Source organism: Heterodontus francisci, chromosome 13 (genome assembly GCF_036365525.1).
Source record: "Heterodontus francisci isolate sHetFra1 chromosome 13, sHetFra1.hap1, whole genome shotgun sequence".
NCBI classification, from domain to species: Eukaryota; Metazoa; Chordata; class Chondrichthyes; order Heterodontiformes; family Heterodontidae; genus Heterodontus; species Heterodontus francisci.
Window position 1 is genome coordinate 36,127,726 of NC_090383.1, and position 20,151 is coordinate 36,147,876.

General features: G+C 41.1%; 1 protein-coding gene across 6 annotated transcripts in view; it reads left to right on the forward strand.

The window, feature by feature from the left end:
* Positions 1-20,151, forward strand: part of LOC137376336 (unconventional myosin-VI-like) — a 344,835-nt gene that overhangs the window by 235,844 nt on the left and 88,840 nt on the right. For all 6 annotated transcript variants that reach the window (XM_068044672.1, XM_068044673.1, XM_068044676.1 and 3 more), the window contains exons 11-12: positions 4,609-4,789; positions 6,329-6,473. In XM_068044672.1, coding sequence (XP_067900773.1) covers positions 4,609-4,789; positions 6,329-6,473 — 326 coding nt within the window. The remainder of the gene's footprint in view (positions 1-4,608; positions 4,790-6,328; positions 6,474-20,151) is intronic.

Sequence of the window (20,151 nt, forward strand, 5' to 3'; positions counted from 1 at the left end):
TCGTTGGGAAAATTTTGGGATCTATTCTAAAGGATGTGATAAATGGACACTTGGATAATGATGATCTAGTTGAGCATAGTCAACATGGATTTATGAATGGGAAATCATGTTTGACAAACCTGTTGGAGTTTTTTGAGGATATTACTAACAGAATTGACAAAGGGGAGTTGGTGGACATTGTATACTTGGATTTTCAGAAGGCTTTTGATAAAGTCCCCCACAGGAGGTTGGTTAGCCAAATTAAAGCACAAGGGATAGGAGGTAATGTACTGGTATGGATTAAGGATTGGCTAACACTCAGAAAACAGAGTATAAATAAATGGGTCATTCTCGCGTTGGTAGGCTGTGACCAGTGGGGTACTACAAGGATCAGTACTTGGGTCCCAGCTGTTTACAATGTATATCAATGATTTGGATGTGGGGACCAAATGTAATATTTCCAAGTTTGCAGATGGCACAAAACTAGGTGGGAAAGTGTGTTGTGAGAAAGATGCCAAGCAGCTTCAATGAGATTTGGACAGACTTAGTGAATGAGCAAGAATGTGGCAGATGGAATATCATGTGGAAAAATGAGAGGTTATCCACTTTGGTAGGAGGAATAGATGTGCAGAGTATTTCTTAAATGGTAAAATATTAGAAAGTGTAGATGTATAAAGGGATCTGGGTGTCCTTATCAATAAGTCACTGAAAGCTAACATGCAGGTGCAGCAAGCAGCTAAGAAGGCTATTCGTGTGTTAGCCTTTATCGCAAGAAGATTTGAGTACAGGAGTAGTGAAGTTTTGCTTCAATTGTACAGAACCTTAATTAGACCTCACCTGGAGTACTGTGTGCAGTTTTGTTCCCCTTACCTTAGGAAGGATATTATTGCCATAGAGGGAGTGCAACGAAGGTTCACCAGACTTGTTCCCGGGATGGTGGGACTGTCCTATGAAGGGAAACTGGGCCTGTATTCTCCAGAGTTTCGAAGAATAAGAGGAGATCTCATTGAAACCTACAAAATATATCAAGGGATGAACAGAGTAGATGCAGCTAAGATGTTTCCCTTGGTTGGGGAATCTAGAACCAGGGGACATCATTTCAAAATAAGGGGGAAGTCACTTAGGGTGAGAAGAAATTTCTTTACTCAGGGTTGTGAATCTTTGGAATTCTCTACCCCAGAGGGCTGTGGAAGCTCAGTCATTGAGTATGTTTAAAGTAGAGATTGACTGATTTCTAAATACCAATGACATAAAGGGATATGAGGAGAGTGTGGGAAAAAGGCATTGAAGTGGGTGATCAACCATGGTCGTATTGAATGGTGGGGCAGTCTCGATGGGCTGAATGGCCAGTCCTGCTCTTACGTTCCTATGTCCTTTGCGGAAGGAAATCTGCTGTCCTTAGCTGGTTCGGCTTACTTGTCACTCCAGACCCACAGCAATGTAGTTGACTCTTAAAATGCCCTCTGAAATGCCCTAGCAAGCCACTTAGTTAGAAGGCAGCTCAGCACCACCTTCTCAAGGGCAATTAGGGATGGGTAGTAAATGCTGGTCCAGCCAGCAATGCCCACATCCCATGAATGAATTAACAAAACATTGTCTTCCGTTCTTGTAGCAACTGTCAGTTGGTTATGTATCTTGTTTTTGTGAATCCTGTTAGTATCACGGAACACGTCTGATGCATTTTATGACATTTTGATGAATGTAGCATTGTACCAAAGTGTAGGTGTGAAAATCGTGTTGAGTGATAATGTCTGTCTCTTCTTTTACCTGCAACTATTTCTGACAGCAACAAGCTCAATAACTTTCCTCGTAACTCTCGAATAATTTGCTTTCCGGATATTGCTTTCCTCATGCTGGGTCTCAGCACTTCTCCTTGTGTTGGTTTAAGGATCTTCTCATTCGTCATTTTTCTTATCCAGTTAATGTTGAATGTGCGTCTGTAGCTCCATTACACAGATGCCTCCACCTGACCAATCAAAATGTAAAATGCTGTTGACCAACTATAATGCGGAAAAATTCTGCTTGCGCACAGAATCATTTTTGTTAAGATCTCTTTTGCAATTTCTGTTGTCTGTTAACTTCATTACTTGAGTTATCAATTCAAGTAAATAAGTTTACCATATTGTTCTGTATCAGATTTATTCAGCCTGATGTCATATTTCTTTGTAATTGCTATTGATTTTGAAATCTTAACATTAGTTTTCAATTCATATTTCAAACCTTTCTGACTTCATAATGTATGGTGTTTATACCTTAAAAATGCTGAATGCTGGTTTTAATTTTAGATGGGGGCTGAATCCTTATATGTTTTGCAGACTGGTTTAGTTGACATCACTATTTGCACTTTCCATCCCATCTGTTTTCTGGTCTGATGCGACCTCCATGAGATGAACAGTTTCTTGGAGTTGAAAACAGCCTGTGTGATCTAATCCACTACAGTAAATTCACATGCACAAACACCCAGTGTTGTTAAAATAAAATCATTTTATTTTCTTTCCCCTTTTTATTTAATATCAGGAGGAAGAGGTGATCAGTGTTTTTTCTCATATATATGAAGTTTGTATGATGTAACTGTCAGTAATCATATTTACAGATGCTTACATCACTCCTGTGTGGTGTAGTTGTAGTTGCATGCATTAGTATTTCCACTAAGGTTGTTGGTTTATGCCAACAAGGCAAGGGGTAGAAGTCTATACTTGCAATGGTGCAAATTTATTGTAATGCTTTCTTTTTATTTTATTTCTTTGTTTAGTGGTGGAGTTCATTTTCTTTTAGTGTTCTGTTAGAGATGGAAACAGGCAAGATAGCCTACTTGTGGTGCACTAAACAACAGTTGCAGTAGATTCTGTTTTATTTATATAGTTGCATGTACTCCTGTTATTGTGAAGATGGTGATTTGTGGGAATGTGAACAGTATTGTGCCACTATTTGCTTTTTCAGCTGCATAGCCTAGTGAGTTTCTTTTGTCAGAAAAGGACTTGTTCCTGATGGGATATGTTCTGAAATCCACATTATCAGAATTGTGTAGTACATTTTTTGTAATGGGAATACATAAAGGAAGTGTGTAGATTTATATTGTGCATCAAGGTAAATATCAGAGATTTACATGAAGCACATGGCTGGTGGCCAAGCGCCCCACAGCTGGGGTTATTTTCTAGCACACATTCCTCAAATTCAGTGACACTCATGTTGCTCCTCTTTGTCTCAAAACAGTGGTCTGATAGAAATGATGGAAAGCAGATGAAGTTGTGATATTTCACCTGGAATACTTTTTGCATTTCATGACCGAGAAATAAAACTCCTTGTACAGAAATATGTCTTGAGGAGGATGGTCAGGGTGGAAGTGCCTGTTCTTGCAGAAGTGAAAGAGATAACAGATTGGTTGTAGGGAAAGGAAGCTCAACTTGGGATTGAATAGGGTGTTAAGTAAGTTTTGGAACTTCGCTTGAGATAGCAGTGGGGGAAGATGATATCAGGTCTGATGGAGGCTGAAGTAAATTCGCAACATCCAGGTCTTGGTACTGGACAGATGGTATGAAATTGTGGCAACTGCTTTGGCATTGATGAGGGAAGCAGAAGCTTGGGATGGGAATGGGGGGAAGAGAGACATGAAATCTGATTTCATGCATTTGTGATGCTTTGAAGGGAATGGAACTCTGGATTCTCTGGTGACTGCAAGCATAGGAGGAGAAATTATTGGTGCCGATGTAGTGTCTTATGGAGTCAAATCACAGGCAGCAGTTCAGTTGAGGTGGACAGTAGTGTGGAGACATTGGTAGGAGTTGCAGTGATCGATGGTGTTAAAGACAATAGAGAGTTCAAGGAAGATAAATGATCATTAGTTGACTTTGATCAGTGTACATGAAACATCTTCAAGTGTGAAGAACAACTTTGAACCATGTCTTATTATAAGACAGCATATTTTGATTTATTGCACTTTAATTTACTATTTTGCTCTGTTTTTACTGTCTATCATGAATTTTGGATCACCTCGCCAGCACAGATCTGTTGCAGTTGAAAAAGTGACATCAATCCAGCAGCCATTGCCACTCCCTCTGTTCTCATGGAGAGAGCTCTTAAACCAGTTGTATACTTGATGTCCAGGTTACTTGTAGCATTTACAGATTCAATGGTAGATGGACAAGGATAGTTTAGTAGGAAGTTCTTTAATGCCTTGAAGGAAGGTCAAGGGGTGAATGGGAAAGATAGAGTTCTTGTCCTGGATTGCCTCATACAATTGTGCATTGAACCTGCTGTGTTTAAAAAAAAAAAAACCCCCTGAAACTGGGCTGTACTTGGGTACTATAAGCTAAATTGCAGGAAGAGAATTGGTAGCAAGTGGAAATAATAATTTGAAGAGACAGGCATGCAATGTAGGATTACCCATAAGCACGTGGAGGATAACATTGACAAATGAGGAATATTACAAGAAGACTGTCAGTTCAGGCACATATCTTTTTTTCATCTGTGGTGTGTGCATGAGAAATTGATGTGCTAGTTTTGCATGTATATTATAATTTTAGCTTTTACCTTTTGTACTGACCGTGCATGTCTCTTTTTTTATAGCATGACCTTGATGCTGTTTGATATTAGCTTATATGTTGGATATTTTTCATTGTCTCCTTCCAGTGCCTTAAAGAAGGCTCTTTGAAGGACCCATTGCTGGACGACCATGGTGATTTTAACCGCATGTGTGTAGCTATGAAGAAAATAGGGCTGGATGACGAGGAGAAGCTTGATCTATTCCGTGTAGTTGCAGGTGTTTTACATCTTGGAAATGTTGACTTTGAAGAAGCTGGAAGTACCTCAGGTATAGAAACTGGCTATCTCTACAGCATGGATGCTCTTAGTATTCTGCCATCCAGTACTCTGAAGTTTATTGGGCACTGTTACTTAACTGGTTACAAGTTGCCAATAGTCAGGTAGTAAATTCTTTAGATAGGGAGATGCATGTTTGGGCCCAGTAGTTTGTTTAGAAGCAAACCACTGAATGGTGAGCTTTGCAATCCATGGTCCTGTTAGCCTGATTTGAAGAGGCAGTTTGTTTAAACCACGGCTGATGTTAATTGCATCAATATTTTTTGCATCCGGTTTTAATTTAAAATTATCATTGCTCAATTTTCATGGGAAGGGGAGAGTTGGGACTGATATTTCAATAACTTAACTGATTCAGATAGTGTAGTTAATTCCCCCTCTGTTGCTCTTTATCTTAAAATCTCTGAAAGACTGCACCAGCCACCCAAAGGTAGATGGTGCTTTTCACTGTTTCATGCTGACAGCAGAAACGCTGAGTTTGGAATGTACAATCTGTTGGAATTTAGGGTGTGCAGGTTTCACATTAGGTGGTTACAGGTCCTGTGTAAAGCCCCTCACAGATCTCAGTTTGAAAATCAGGGGTGGGCAAAAAGAAAGCACACTATTTATCTTGGGGCAAGTGGAATGCTACAGTGGAAACTGATGAGGAAATGTAGCAAAGAACCAAATACTGATACAGGAACTCCTATAAGAGAATTGATAATGACTGACGCATGACAGTTCTAAATTAATATATAAGCATCTGTTAGGAATTAACAATTGTTATTGTTTCCCTGTGCTCTGTATTCCATGCATAGCTGTAGCAACAGTAATTCATTCGCAGTGATTTATTTAATAGTTTGGACTAATGCCTTGACTCAATGGTAGCAGTCTCGTTTCTGAGCAAGGAGGTTGTGAACTCAAGCCCCACACCAGAGCCTTGAACATGCATCATCTAGGGTCGTGCTTGAGTGTAGTACTGAGGGAGTTTTGGATGGAAATTTAAATGGAGGTTCTGTCCACCTGCTCAAGACACAATTCGATGAAAAGTTGGGGAACTCTGTTCTGGCCAATATTTATCCCTCAACTGACAGCTTGAAAAACAGATTATTTAGTCACAATTACAATGAGTTCACTTGAAAGGTACTTGATTGGCCATAAAATGTTCTAGAATGTCCTGAGGACATGCAAAAAGCTTTATAAATATGGATTGTTCATTCTTCAAGTGATATACTGAGTAAGTTATCATATTTTCAGCCTGCAACATACCAGCTTCACATTACTCTAATTTGCTTTATCATGCACATTCCAAGAAATGTTTCATGGATGTTGTGCCGTTCTCTCTAACAACTATATAACTCCCTTATGATATTTAACTGCATGACTTATATGTTTGTACAAACTAGTTTTTTTTTTACTTTTAAGTAATTTCATCTGTTATGAAAGTTTATCACCAGTAATATCAATGAGTAATTAGATTTATATTTGTGTGTAGTTAGTATTTGTATTTTTCAGACACAGAGTAGGCTCAGTAATCTATAATCATCACTCTTAGGTGGATGTGTCCTGAAGAACAAATCTAGTCAGTCACTGGACCATTGTGCTGAACTGCTGGGGCTGAATGGCGATGACCTGCGCGTTAGTTTGACAACCAGAGTAATGTTGACAACTGCTGGAGGTGTCAAAGGCACAGTTATCAAGTAAGTAAACTCCTCTGTACTACATAATTGGGTACCTGTGGTGACTTTGAGGTTGTGAGAAATGTTTTACTATGTCTTGGGATTGCTATAATGATGACTGTGACCTAATGCATCTGTAAGTACTTTGCAGATTTCAGCCCAACACCTCGGACTTCACATCTAAAGTAACCAGATGTCTCATCTGTTTCTTGATGCCTCAGACCGTATTACAAATCATGACTGATGTTTGAATTGCAAGTTATTTATCAATAATTTTAGTTGATTATATTAAAGTTGACTTCCCTGATTGTTTTTCAATTTAAGGTTTTAAATGTTTTAAAATATATTTGAAAATAAGAAAACACATCATTACTACAATGATTGGACTGCTGTTTTCAGTGGGTTGACTATTTCACCTCAGCAGGATGATCTTTTTATGGGTCTTCAGTGTTGAGTAATTAGCAGTTACTGAAATATTAGGAAAACAACAGAACATGTTTGTATGAGATGGTTTATATTCTCTTTAATGGGTGGGTATTGAGCTGTTCGAAATCTATTAATGCAATTTGAGAAAATGTCATGCAGTACTCATTTACTGCCACTAGATATCTGTGTTGCACTTTCTAAAGGCCTAACATAGTTGAGAAAAGCACCCGGAAAAAGAGGTGAAATTCACTCAGTGGTTTTGTTGAACAGTAAAAATGTGTGGTTGGATTTAATGATAATGCCTAGACCTAAATACAGTTCTAGATAAAGTCCATCTCCTGCAAAACAATCAGTTTGTTGCATTGTGTTTGAGTGATCATAAATGTTTACAAAGCACTAACGTGCTGAAGTTATATAACTTCTAAATCATCATCCAAAGTAAAATAACTTTGAAGCAGATTATCTAACTTTTCATTGTACACACAAATTTTATCAAGTCCTATATGAATAAGGTACAATATTCCCTGAATTAACTTGCAGTAATTAAAAATGTATTGGTAATTAGCAAAGCCGCCATTATTCTTCCAATACTCTGGCATTTCTGAAAAATTTAGTTAAGAATATGGCATGAAATTTGGAGAGTTTGTGTCTTACTGTTTTTTTGCTGGGTGCACCGACCATTTACAAAATCTTATTAGTCATTTTAATGAAACAGCTTTGTACCAAATGAAAACTGCCAGCATTTAGCACTGGTTTGAAGAACTGGGTTGTGTGCATTGGATGCATCAGTCAATTCTTTTGAGAGATGACATGGTAACTTTAGCATGCTTGGAAGGAAAAAGTTGACTGTAACATGTATGGTTCCCAAAGCTCACCGCCACTAGTATTTTCCTCGTCTAATTTCTGGGTCCGTTTTAGACTAATTGATGGAAATTGATTATAACAATTAGTCAACAGCTCCATTATCATACCATGTGACTACCAGGATGATGGAAGGTGAGCTAGATGGACCTTGGTCTTTTTTTGTACAGCAATTTGTATGTATGCGACAAATGTAGAAGGAAGGTAATACAGATTTGAGAGGACAAGATTTTAAGAATGCTTCTACATTGTAAATTGTACAGTTCATGAAAGATTTTTGTGCATATTGCAAAGTTGAATCATTGCAACTTTTGACACTTGTTTAATTTTAGAATGTAGTTGAATAACCACAGCCCCTTCATCCTAATCTCTCATTGTTGGTAGATTCTGAGAATTGTTTATACTTATTTGTGTACTTATTTATACTTATTTGTGTAGCCTGTCCACAACAAAGGAAGAGTCATACAGCATAGAAACAGGCCCTTCGGCCCACCACGTCCATGCCGACCATAATGCCTATCTATACTAGTCCCACCTACCTGCATTAATTCCATATGCCTTGCTCATTCAAGTACCTGTCCAGATGCCTCTTAAATGTTGCTACTGTTCCTGCCTGCACCGCCTTCTCAGGCAGCTCATTCCAGATACCCACTATTCTTTGTGTGGAAAATTTACCCCTTTGATCCCCTTTAAACCTCCTCTCTCTCACCTTAAATCTATGCCCTCTAGTTTTAGTCACCCCTACCATGGGAAACAGACTCTGGCTATCTACTGTATATATGCCTCTCATAATTTTATATACCTCTATCATGTCCCCTCTCAGCCTCCTTCACTCCAGGGAAAACATATCCAGCCTATCCAATCTCTCTTTATAACTCAAGCCCTCCAAACCAGGCAACATCCTTGTGAATCTTTTCTGCACCCTGTCTAGCTTAATCACATCTTTCCTGTAGTGCGGCGACCAGAACTGCACACAGTACTCCAAATGCGGCCTAACCAACATTATGTACAACTGTAACATGACGTCCCAACTCTTGTACTCAGTGCCTCGGCCGATGAAGGCAAGCATGCCATACGCCGCCTTCACCACCCTGTCTACCTGTGTTGCCACTTTCAGGGAACTATGTACTTGCACCCCAAGGTCTCTCTGCTCAAGAACACTCCCCGGGGTCCTGCCATTCACTGTATACGACCTGCCTTGGTTTAACCTCCCAAAATGCATCACTTCACACTTGAGTTTTGAGGTTCTGTTTATAAATAGCTATATTGGATACTAGTCCCTTGCTCCTGTGATATGGAATAATTAATAAATAATAGATTTGGCAGCTCCCTGTGCTTAAGAGCTGATCATCACTATCTATAAAAATCATGGCCTGATTTTTAAAAATGGCTTTATAGATTATATAATCACTGTTGTGTTGCTGTAGTACGTACACTTTAAAAGTTATATTGATTCCACTGTAGAAATGGCTATGTAAGGACGCTACGTTTTCCTATTCAACAGAGTCTACCAATTTCAAAGTTAGTTTGAATATTTATAACTTCATTAAACAAAATAATCTCTGTAGACTTTTACACAATGCTAGCTCATGTTTCAGTGTTTCTCAGTCAATCAGAGAGTGTGCTGTTCCAAGAGAGTGATGAATGTGGGAGTGCAGCTCCAGGTGATAGAAATTTTCTTCCAAATTCTACAAGATCTCACTGGAGACAGTGAAGTAGGTGGTTTCTGATTAGTTGCTGAAAAATAAAGGATTTTCTATATTCACTGCAGATAGATAAATAAACTCGTGCCTTTATTATGGGGGAAACAATTCTTCACTGCCCATTAATTTTAGGGTCTGTCTTTTATAACAAAGGTCATAGATTCACAGTCATACAGCACAGAAACAGGCCCTTCGGCCCATCGTGAATGTGCCAGCCATCAAGCACCTATCTGTTCTGTCCCTTACCTTAAATCTATGCCCCCTGGTTATTGACCCCTACGGTAAGGGAAAAAGTTCACAATGTTATGCTAACAATGTCCCTCATAATTTTGTATACCTTAATCAAGTCCTTCCTCAGCCTTCTCTACTCAAATTAAAACAACCCTCGTCTATCCAGTCTCTCTTCAAAGCTGAAATGCTCCAGCCCAGGCAACATCCTGGTGAAATAAAAACAAGAAATGCTGGAACAACTCAGCAGGTCGGGCAGCATCTGTGAAAAGAGAAGCAGAGTTAACGTTTCGGGTCAGTGATCCTTCTTTGGAACTGACAAATATTAGAAAAGTCACATGTTATAAGCAAGTGAGGTGGGGGTGGGGCAAGAGATAACAAAGGAGGTCCAGATTGGACCAGGCCACATAGCTGACCAAAAGGTCACGGAGCAAAGGCAAACAATATGTTAATGGTGTGTTGAAAGACATAGCATTAGTACAGATTAGGTGTGAATACACTGAATATTGAACAGCAGCAAGTGCAAACCTGAAAAAAAAGGCAGTGGATAAGCAAACTAGACAAACTAAGATGAAATGAAATAAATGCAAAAAAAAATTGTAAAAAAGAATGTTTAAAAAAAAAAGGAAGAAAAAATAACCAAAAATGAAAGTAAAATGGGGGGCTAAAGTGTGGTGCCCAGAATGAGATGCAATACTCCAGTTGAGGCCAAAGCATTTTATAAAGGTTCACCGTAACTTCCTTGCTTTTGTACTCTGGGTTGAATTTTACAAGTGCGCCACAGTTCGCGGCGGTGCACTGTGAAGGTGGCGTGTATCTCGCGTGGATGTGCTGTCCCTGAGCCCCCGCGATATTTCGCACAGAGGCTCATTTAATTGGAAGGGGTGGAGCGGCAGCTCCTGATGACTTAGAGGGGGAGGCCACTGCATCCCTAGCAACGGCATCCAATGCCACTGCGCAGGTGCCGGCACCATTTTTAAAGGGCTTCAAGCCCTTACAATTACTTTTAATTGTTAAAGGCAAATTATTGTGAATTTTTTATTAACTAATAATAAGGATATGGATGACCCTCCCCCAAACCCCCCAATGGTAATTTCAATGACCGAAATGACCAACACTTGCCTTTTTCTCTACCCGAGCCTCCCCTTCCCCACCCCCCCTCCCCCAACCATCCTTCTAACCTTTGCCCTTCAACCCCTTCCCACCATTCACACTACCAATAAAAATTGATTTCTCGCTCCCCCACCCATCCCGCCCTGAAAAATGTATTCTTCCCCCCCCTCCAGCCTTGGAACTCTGTACGGAGTTCCGAAGGCGCACAAAGCATGAATGGCAGCCGTATAATCAGAGTGGGATGGCCGCCGTATGCAGTTAAGTTTATTTACATATTAATGTTAATTTAAATATGCAGATGAAGGGTCTACTGCCAGGTGGTGTGGGGGCCTCACCGAGGTCCCCTCGCCGCCGGTGATATGCGGCGGGCCCTTCTCAACTTCGTGGGTCGAGGCGGGTCTCTCCCGCGGAATTTTACCGGCTCCCGTGTCGCAACCCGTGGCATCGAGGGGCCGGTATAATTCAGCCCTATGCTTCTGTTTATAAAATCCAGGTTCCCATATACCTTATTAATTATTTTCTCAGCCTGCCGCCTTCCAACGATTTGTGCACATATACTGTCAGGTCTCTCAGTTCCTGTACCCCTTTAGAATTGCACCCTTCCTTTTATATTGCTTCTCCTCATCTTCCTACCAAAATGTATCATTTCATTCTTTGCATTAAATTTATTCTGCCATGTGTCCGCCCAATCACCAGTCTGTCCATGTCCATTTGAAGTCCATCACTATCCTCCTCACAGTTCACAATACTTCCAAATTTTGCGTCATCTGCAAGTTTTGAAATTGTGCTTTGTATACTCAAGTCTAGATCATTAATATAGATTAAGAAAAACAGTGGACCTAGTAGCAATCCATGGTGAACAGCAATGTATACTGTTACGACCAGGTGAGAAATGTTTCTAGGGGTTTTTTGCTGTCTTTACCTGGTCTTATTAAACCCTGCTACACTTTTAAACACACTGTGTTTTGAGCTATCCCTTTGTGAATCCTTGTTCACAACTTTCCAATCATAAGACAAAGAAACCGATTCACACAGGCTTTCTGAGGTTTAAAGAAGAAAGATGAAATTTTATTGAACCTTAAGCTTAAACTTAAACTCTAATACAGTTCACGCCTACAGATATACAACACGCCCATGCGATATACACATGAAGGTAGGGACAGAAAAGAGAAGAAAAGATAAGGTGGAACAGTTTGAGGCAATATCTTGTTACTGTGCTTCGAGTTCATGGTTTAGTCCTTTTGTAAGTAGTCTTGCTTTTTTCGGGGCCTAGTGTTATTTTTAAACTCTGTTCTCATAGGAGACTTTTCTCTCTTTGAGGTTCACGTATTTTCACAAGATTCAATTCCATGGGAAAGAGATGGGGGCAGACAGACAGGAGGTTCTGTTCCAACCGGGAGCACACTGCATTCTGCGTTCACATTCTTTGTTGGAATTTCAAATCTCAACAGCCATCTAGTCATGTGACTAAAACAGGTCTGACCACTTCTGCGTTTGTGGATTCTGCTATCTTAGCAGTCCACCTGCAATGCTAGCTCCCCCTACCTTCAACGTCTGGTAATCAAAAGTCCATTGTTGGTTGAATGAGTCAGGGCAAGGCCCTTTGTCCCTTGTTCCAACTCTGCTGGTTACTATGCAAATTTCTTTCCAGTCAGGCGCTTGCAATTTTAAGTTTTAATGTTCATGTGGCGAAATCACGTGTGCCTCAGTCTTGGCAAGTGGGGGGTTTGCCTGACAATACCTTCCTCCAGTCTGAAACACAGTCATCCACCACTACTCAATTTCCTGTCACTCAGCCAACTTTGTATTCATGCTGCTACTGCCCTTTTGTTCTTTGAGCATCAACTTTGCTGACAAGCCTATTATGTGGCACTTTATCAAATGCCTTTTGGAAGTCCATGTACACCTCGTTAAGCCTCTCTATTACTTCATCCAAAACTCTGTCAAATTAGTTAAACACGATTTGTTTTTAACAAATCTGTGCTGGTTTTCCTTCACTAATCTACACTTGTCCAAGTGACTGTTAATTTTATCCCAGATCATAATTTATGAAAACTTTCCCACCACAGAGGTTAAACTGACTGACCCATAATTGCTAGGTTTATTCTTACATCCTTTTTTGAACAAAGGTGTAACATTTGCAATTCTCCCGTCCTCTAGCACCACCCCTGTATCTAAAGAGGATTGGAAGATTATGGCCAGGGCCTCTGCAATTTCCTCCCTTCCCTCAGTACTCTCAGATGCATCCCATACAACTAGCCTTTCTAATACTCCTCTTCATCAAATTTTAGCCCATCCAGTGTCTCACCTACTTCCTGTTTCATTATGACTTTGGCACCATCTTCTTCCTTGGTAAACACAGATGCAAAGTACTAATTTAGTAACTCAGCCATCTGCCTCCATGCATAGATCACTTTTTTGATCTCTAATCCACCCCTCCTCTGATTATCCTTTTACTATTTACGTGTCAATAGAACGCTTGAATTTATGTTAGCTGCCAGTCTCTTATATTCTCTCTTTGCTTCTGTTTGTTTTTTCACTTTCCTGTTGAACTTTCTACATACAGTCTGGTTCTCACTTTTATTATCAACCTGACATCTGCCATGTGCATCCATCTTCTGCTTCATCTTGCACTCTATCTCTTCCGTCATCCAGGGAGCTCTAGCTTTGTTTGCCCTACCTTTCCCCATCATGGGAATGTACCTCTACTGTACCCAAACCATGTCCTTTTTAAAGGCAGCCCATTGTTCTGTTTAGTTTTGCCTGCCAATCATGGTTTCCAATTTACCTGGGCGATCTGTTCTCACCCCATTGAAGTTGGCCCTCCTCCAATTAAGTACTTTTACTCCAGATTGCTCCTGGTTCTTTTCCATAGCCAACTTAAACCTTATGATACTATGATCACTGTCCCCTAAATGTTCCCCTACTGACACTTGACCTACTTGACCCACTTCATTCCCCAGAACAAGATGCAGCAATGTCGCCTTCCTCATTGGACTGGAAACATACTGAGCAAGAAAATTCTCCTGAATGCAATTCAAAACTCTTCCCTTTCTCTGCCCTTAACAGTATTACTAGCCCAGCTTATATTACGATAATTAAAGTCCCTCATTATCACTACTCAATAGTTTTTGTACCTTCTGTAATTTCCCTGAAAATTTGCTCCTCTATGTTTTTCCCACTAGATGGCCTATAGCATACACTCTGTGTAATGGTACCTCTGTTGTTTCTTAACTGTAACTAAATAGATTCTGCCTTTGGCCTCTCTAGGACATCCTCTCGCTCTGGTACTGTAATATTCACATTAATCAATACTGCCATCCCTCTTTTTTTCCTTATCTTTCCTGAGCACCTTCTATCCAGGAATATTTAGTACCCAGTCCTACCCTATTTTGAGCCAGGTCTCCATTAATGCCACAACATCTTACTTCCATTTCATTATCTGCACCTGCAGCTTATCAGCTTTATTTACCAGGCTCCATGCGTTTACATACTGTGATGGAATCCACGTTTTGCGAGACCAGTGGGGGGAGTGTGTGCGAGCTGAAAGATTGACTTGTCAAATGTTCTGTTAGGTGCACTGACCCTGGTTTGAAAGCTTTTTTTTTTAGACCAACCCTAACAGAAAGGGAAACTAAAACTGAAACAGAGACTGAAATTAAAACTTCAGGTTTCTGGGAAACTGAAACTGGTTGGAACCAGATTAAAGGCAGAGCCATCCAAGCTCAGATCATGCAGGAGTGGAGTGTCGACAGACTGAAAAATATGAAGGCTGAATCCAGGAGCTGTTTTTGTTACTTAGAGTAACTGATTAACTGGACCTGCCTTACAGTGCATAGGGTTGTCACTGAAGGGCTCAGATAAAGGTAATACTAGTGGTTATATGCCATCAGGACTGTATTGAGCAGAGCTGAGGAGGTTCTGGAGAACTGCACCAATTTGGTGAAGATCGTACCCATGGAGTTCGGGTTGGGGGGAACTACTGTTGGATGAGAATCAGTGGCTGCATCTTAGCGGAAAGGAGCTAGAGATCCTTCTGAGGAAATTCAGAGCTTTGACGAACTTTGTGGCTGTAATTGGTGCCATATATGCTGAGTGGACTGCCAGTAAATCTGAGGGATCTGTCTTTGTTGTATCTGATAGTTAATGTGTAATTTGTAATATAGACCATGAGTTGTCTGTTAATTCATGTTTAATTTATGTTGATTTTGGTTTGATAAAGTAAAAGTTATAGAAGTGAAATCTTGTCCATTTGTTTTTTAAATTTGTTATGACCAGTTGAGAAAGGTGTCGAGAGGTCTTTTACCGTCTTCACCTGGTCTTATTATAAAGTGTTTAATTTTAAACAGTGTTTTGAGCTCATGTGACTAAACTGGTCTGACCAATTCTTCTATGTATTGGGGAAGCAAGGATTGAGTCCCTTGTTCCAACACTATCGGCTAGCATGCAAAAAAAGTCTTTCTGGCGAGGGGCCTGGCACTTCCTTGTGATAGGCCCTCTTTTCTTCCCAGCACCGATTGAAAGTTTTAATGTTCATGTGGCAAAATATGTGCCTCATTCTTGGTAGTGGGGGGGCTTGCCTGACAAATTGCCCTCATTCGATAAATTTGGTTCTTTTGGTTTGTTCACCACAGGGAGATGTACATAGTAAACCCAATTTATACTCTATTGCATTCCCTCTTACTCTGACTCCACCTCATGCCTTACCAGTTCTTACTCTGGTGCTATCTGTCTCCAAATCTTTTGTGCACCTTGTTTCTCCATTCTAACGCTGCATTCTGGTTCCTATCCTCCTGCCAAGGTAGTTTAAACCCTCCCCAATAGCACTATCAAACAGTCCCCGGAGGATATTGGTCCTGGCTCTATTCAGCTGCAATCCGTCTGGACTGTACAGGTCCCATCTTCCCCAGAATTGTTCCCATTGTCCCAGGAATCTGAAATCCTCCTTCCTGCTCCATTTCTCCAGCCATGCAGTTCATCTGCTCTATCCTCCTATTTCTATACTCAGGGATGGGAGTAATCTGGAGATTATTAGCTTTGAGGTCCTGCTTGCTAGTCTCCTTCCTAGCCTCATTCCTCTTTCTGCTTACATTGTTGGTAGCAATATGGATCTCAACCTCTGGCTGTTTGTCCTCCCTCCTCAGAGTGCTCTGCAACTGTTGCTACTTGGTTTTACTTTTTGTTGATTTGTTCCAGCAGCATGCTCTCTCTCGGATTCTCTCTCTCTCTTTCTGTCTCTCCCTCTCTCTCCTTTTTCCCACTCTCTCTCTTCTCTTCTCTTTCTCTCTCTCTCTCTCTGCCACACCTTTTACCATAATAAAAGCAAAATACTGCAGATGCTGGAAATCTGAAACAAAAACAAGAAATGCTGGAATCACTCAACAGGTCTTGCAGCATCTGTGGAAAGAGAAGCAGAGTTAACGTTTCGGGTCAGTGACCCTTCTTCGGAACTGACAAATATTAGAAAAGTCACAGATTATAAACAAGTGAGGTGGGGGTGGGGCAAGAGATAACAAAAGAGAAGGTGCAGATTGGACCAGGCCACATAGCTGACCAAAAGGTCACGGAGAAAAGGCAAACAATATGTTAATGGTGTGTTGAAAGACAAAGCATTAGTACAGATTAGGTGTGAATACACTGAATATTGAACAGCAGCAAGTGCAAACCTGAAGAAAAACAACCTGAAAAAAACAGTGGGTAAGCAAACTGAACAAACTAAGATGAAATGAAATAAATGCAAAAAAAATTGTAAAAAATGTAAAAAGGAATTTTAAAAAAGGAAGAAAAAATAACTAAAAATGAAAGTAAAATGGGGGGCTGTCAAGCTCTGAAATTATTGAACTCAATGTTCAGTCCGGCAGGCTGTAGTGTGCCTAATCGGTAGATGAGATGCTGTTCCTCGAGCTTGCGTTGATGTTCACTGGAACACTGCAGCAATCCCAGGACAGAGATGTGAGCATGAGAGCAGGGGGGAGTGTTGAAATGGCAAGCAACCGGAAGCTCAGGGCCCTGCTTGCTGACTGAGCGGAGATGTTCCGCAAAGCGGTCACCCAGTCTGCGCTTGGTCTCCCCAATTTAGAGGAGACAGGGGAAGGGAGGGGAAGATGCGACTGGTAGTGGCATCACGCTGGAGGTGGCGAAAATGGCGGAGGATGATCCTTTGGATATGGAGGCTGGTGGGATGGAAAGTGAGGACAAGGGGAACCCTGTCACGGTTCTGGGAGGGGAAGGGGAGAGGGTAGAGGTGTGGGGAATGGGTCGGACACGGTTGAGGGCCCTGTCAACCACAGTGGGGGGAAATCCTCGGTTGAGGAAAAAGATCATATCAGAAGCACCGTCATGGAAGGTAGCATCATCAGAGCAGATGCGTCGGAGACGGAGAAACTGGGAGAATGGAATGGAGTCCTTACAGGAGGTAGGGTGTGAAGAAGTGTAGTCGAGGCAGCTGTGGGAGTCAGTGGGCTTATAATGGATATTGGTAGACAACCTATCCCCAGAGATGGAGACAGAGAAGTCGAGGAAGGGAAGGGAAGTGTCAGATGGACCATGTAAAGGTGAGAGAAGGGTGGAAATTGGAAGCAAAGTTGATAAAGTTTTCTAGTTCGGGGCGGGAGCAGGAAACGGCACCGATACAGTCATCAATGTACCGGAAAAAGAGTTGGGGGAGGGGGCCTGAGTAGGACTGGAACAAAGAATGCTTGACATATCCCACAAAAAGACAGGCATAACTAGGACCCATGCGGGTACCCATAGCGACACCTTTTACTTGAAGGAAGTGCATGGAGTTGAAGGAGAAGTTGTTCAATGTGAGAACAAGTTCAGCCAGGCGGAGGAGGGTGGTGGTGGATGGGGACTGGTTGGGCCTCTGTTCCAGGAAGAAGCGGAGAGCCCTCAAACCATCCTGGTGGGGGATGGAGGTGTAGAGCGATTGGACGTCCATAGTGAAGAGGAGGCGGTTGGGACCAGGAAACTGGAAATTGTCAAAATGACGTAGGGCGTCAGAAGAGTCACGGATGTAGGTGGGAAGAGACTGGACCAGCGGAGAAAAGATAGAGTCTAGATAGGAAGAAATAAGTTCAGTGGGGCAGGAGCAGGCTGACACAATGGGTCTGCCGGGACAGTCCCGTTTGTGGATTTTACCATGCTGTGCTCTCGGGTCACCCGCTGTTCTCATAGTTCTCCATCTCTCTCTATCTTCACGGTTACTTTTACCCCGCTGCAGTCTTGGGCGTCACGCTGTTTTCACAGTGCTCTCCCTCTCCACCACTTCTTTTACTCCGCTGTTCTCTCGTGCCTCCCACTGTTCTAATGTTGTGCCCCTTGCACCCAAGTACAGATCATGTATGAAGAGAGAGAGGCAAGACCCTAAGATTGATCCCTGGTGGGGGGACAATATCTTTTATACCTCTCCAGTCTGAAAAAAGAAGTGCACACCACTATTTTTTATCTTTTAGCCAACTTTCTAACCAACCTTGAGGAACTGCACCTCATCTTTCGACTGGGCATTTTATAGCCTTCTGGACTCAATAATTTTAGATCTTATCCTCTGTCTCCATTTTTTATCTTTGTTGATGTTATTTTTGCTGGTTTCTTCCACCCCACCCCCACCCCCCCGTTTCTTTCTTAGTCCCTTTACTTTGTGTTAACACGGCAGTTATTCTGCCATTACACCTCATTCAGACACATCATTTGTTTCACTTGACTTTGTACAATGAAGTCTTTGTCATTTAATCTCTTCTGCCCTCCACCCTATCACAGACCTTCCCTTTTGTTCTTTAATCCCGCCCTCCCTGCCCTCATTTTACTTGCTCAAAACCTATTACATTTCTAACTTTTGCCAATTCTAATGAAAGGTCACACACCTGAAACATTAACACTGTTTCTCTCTCCACAGATGCTGCCTGATGTGCTGAGTATTTCCAGCATTTTCTATTTATTTCAGATTTCCAGCATCCGTAGTATTTTGCTTTCCTAACCATGCTGTCACATTCCCTTTCATCCCGTACAGCATAATTTTATCAAACTTCTTTTGAATTCATGTGCACAATATCCACTACATTTATCAACACACTCCATTATTTCTTCTAAGAGCTCTACTAAAATTGAGGTGAGACTTTTCTTGCACTAATCTGTGCAGGATGCTGTTAATTAACTTGTCATTGTAAATTATTAATTTTATCTCATAATATGGCCTCCCAAAGCTTACATAGTTCTAGTGTTTGGCTGACTTACCCAACATTTTCATTTTTGAACAGATATTATATTTTCTACCCTCCAGTCCCCTCTCACATTCAAAAAAATTTGAAAGACTGAGTGTAGAGTCTCTAATATTTCTCTTCGACTTCCTTCAGCATTCCAGGATGTGTGCTATCAGGCCTTGGTGCCTTATCGACATTGAGTTCTGCCAGCTTTTACCATGTCACTTCTTAACTGTAGTTATTGTCGCTAATTGCTCTATTGCTTCCTTCTCTACCCACCATCCTACTCTTCCGTGATAGCCAAGGCCAAGTGCTCATTTATTATCTCTCCAATTAAATTTCCCTCCATTAAATTCCCTGTCATCTGTAATCAGTCCTTTTATGTTTGAGATAGTTTACCATTTCCCTTTATAACTTGGCAATGTTTTTCCATACCCCTTTTAGTCCCTCTAATCTTTTGTGCTTCTCTCTTTTCGACAGTGCACTTGATTTTCTTACAGTAGATCAGTCATAAAATTATACATCACAGCAGGAAGCCATTCAGCCCATCATACCTGTGATGACTCTCCAGTTAGAGCTATTCAATTAGTTCCCCCTCCCCTGCTCTTTCTCCATAACCCTGCAAAATTTTTCTTTTCAAGTAAGCATGCAAGTACTCTTTGAAATTTACTATTGAATCTGCTTCCACCACACTTTCAAGCACTGCATTCCAGTACAGCACTCATTCAGTACGGCACAGAAGTGTCAGCCTAGATTAAAAGTTGGGCTTGAATCCACAGCCTTCTGACTCGGGCAAGAGTGCTACCATTGAGCCAAGGCTGACATCTAAAAGCTTCATAATAGGTTACCTGTGAGGTGGTTCTTTTCCTAAATAATAGTAGACTTATAGCACAAGTTGCCACCTTGGGCAGTGAGTGTTCTTCATATCCAATATTTCATTATGTTTGTAAGGCACTAGTTGCCTGCAATTGAGTAGACTGAGGACTGTTTGTTCTGGTCATCCACCCACAAATGACCTACTCTTTGGCTTTTAGGTCCTGGGTCTGATGTTGGTAAACTGGATGAATGGCCTGTTTTCAGTTGGACGGAATGAATAACTTGCAATGCATACTATTAAACTGAAATTTGAAAGTTCACTTAATAGAATCATAGTGTTATGGCGCAGAAACA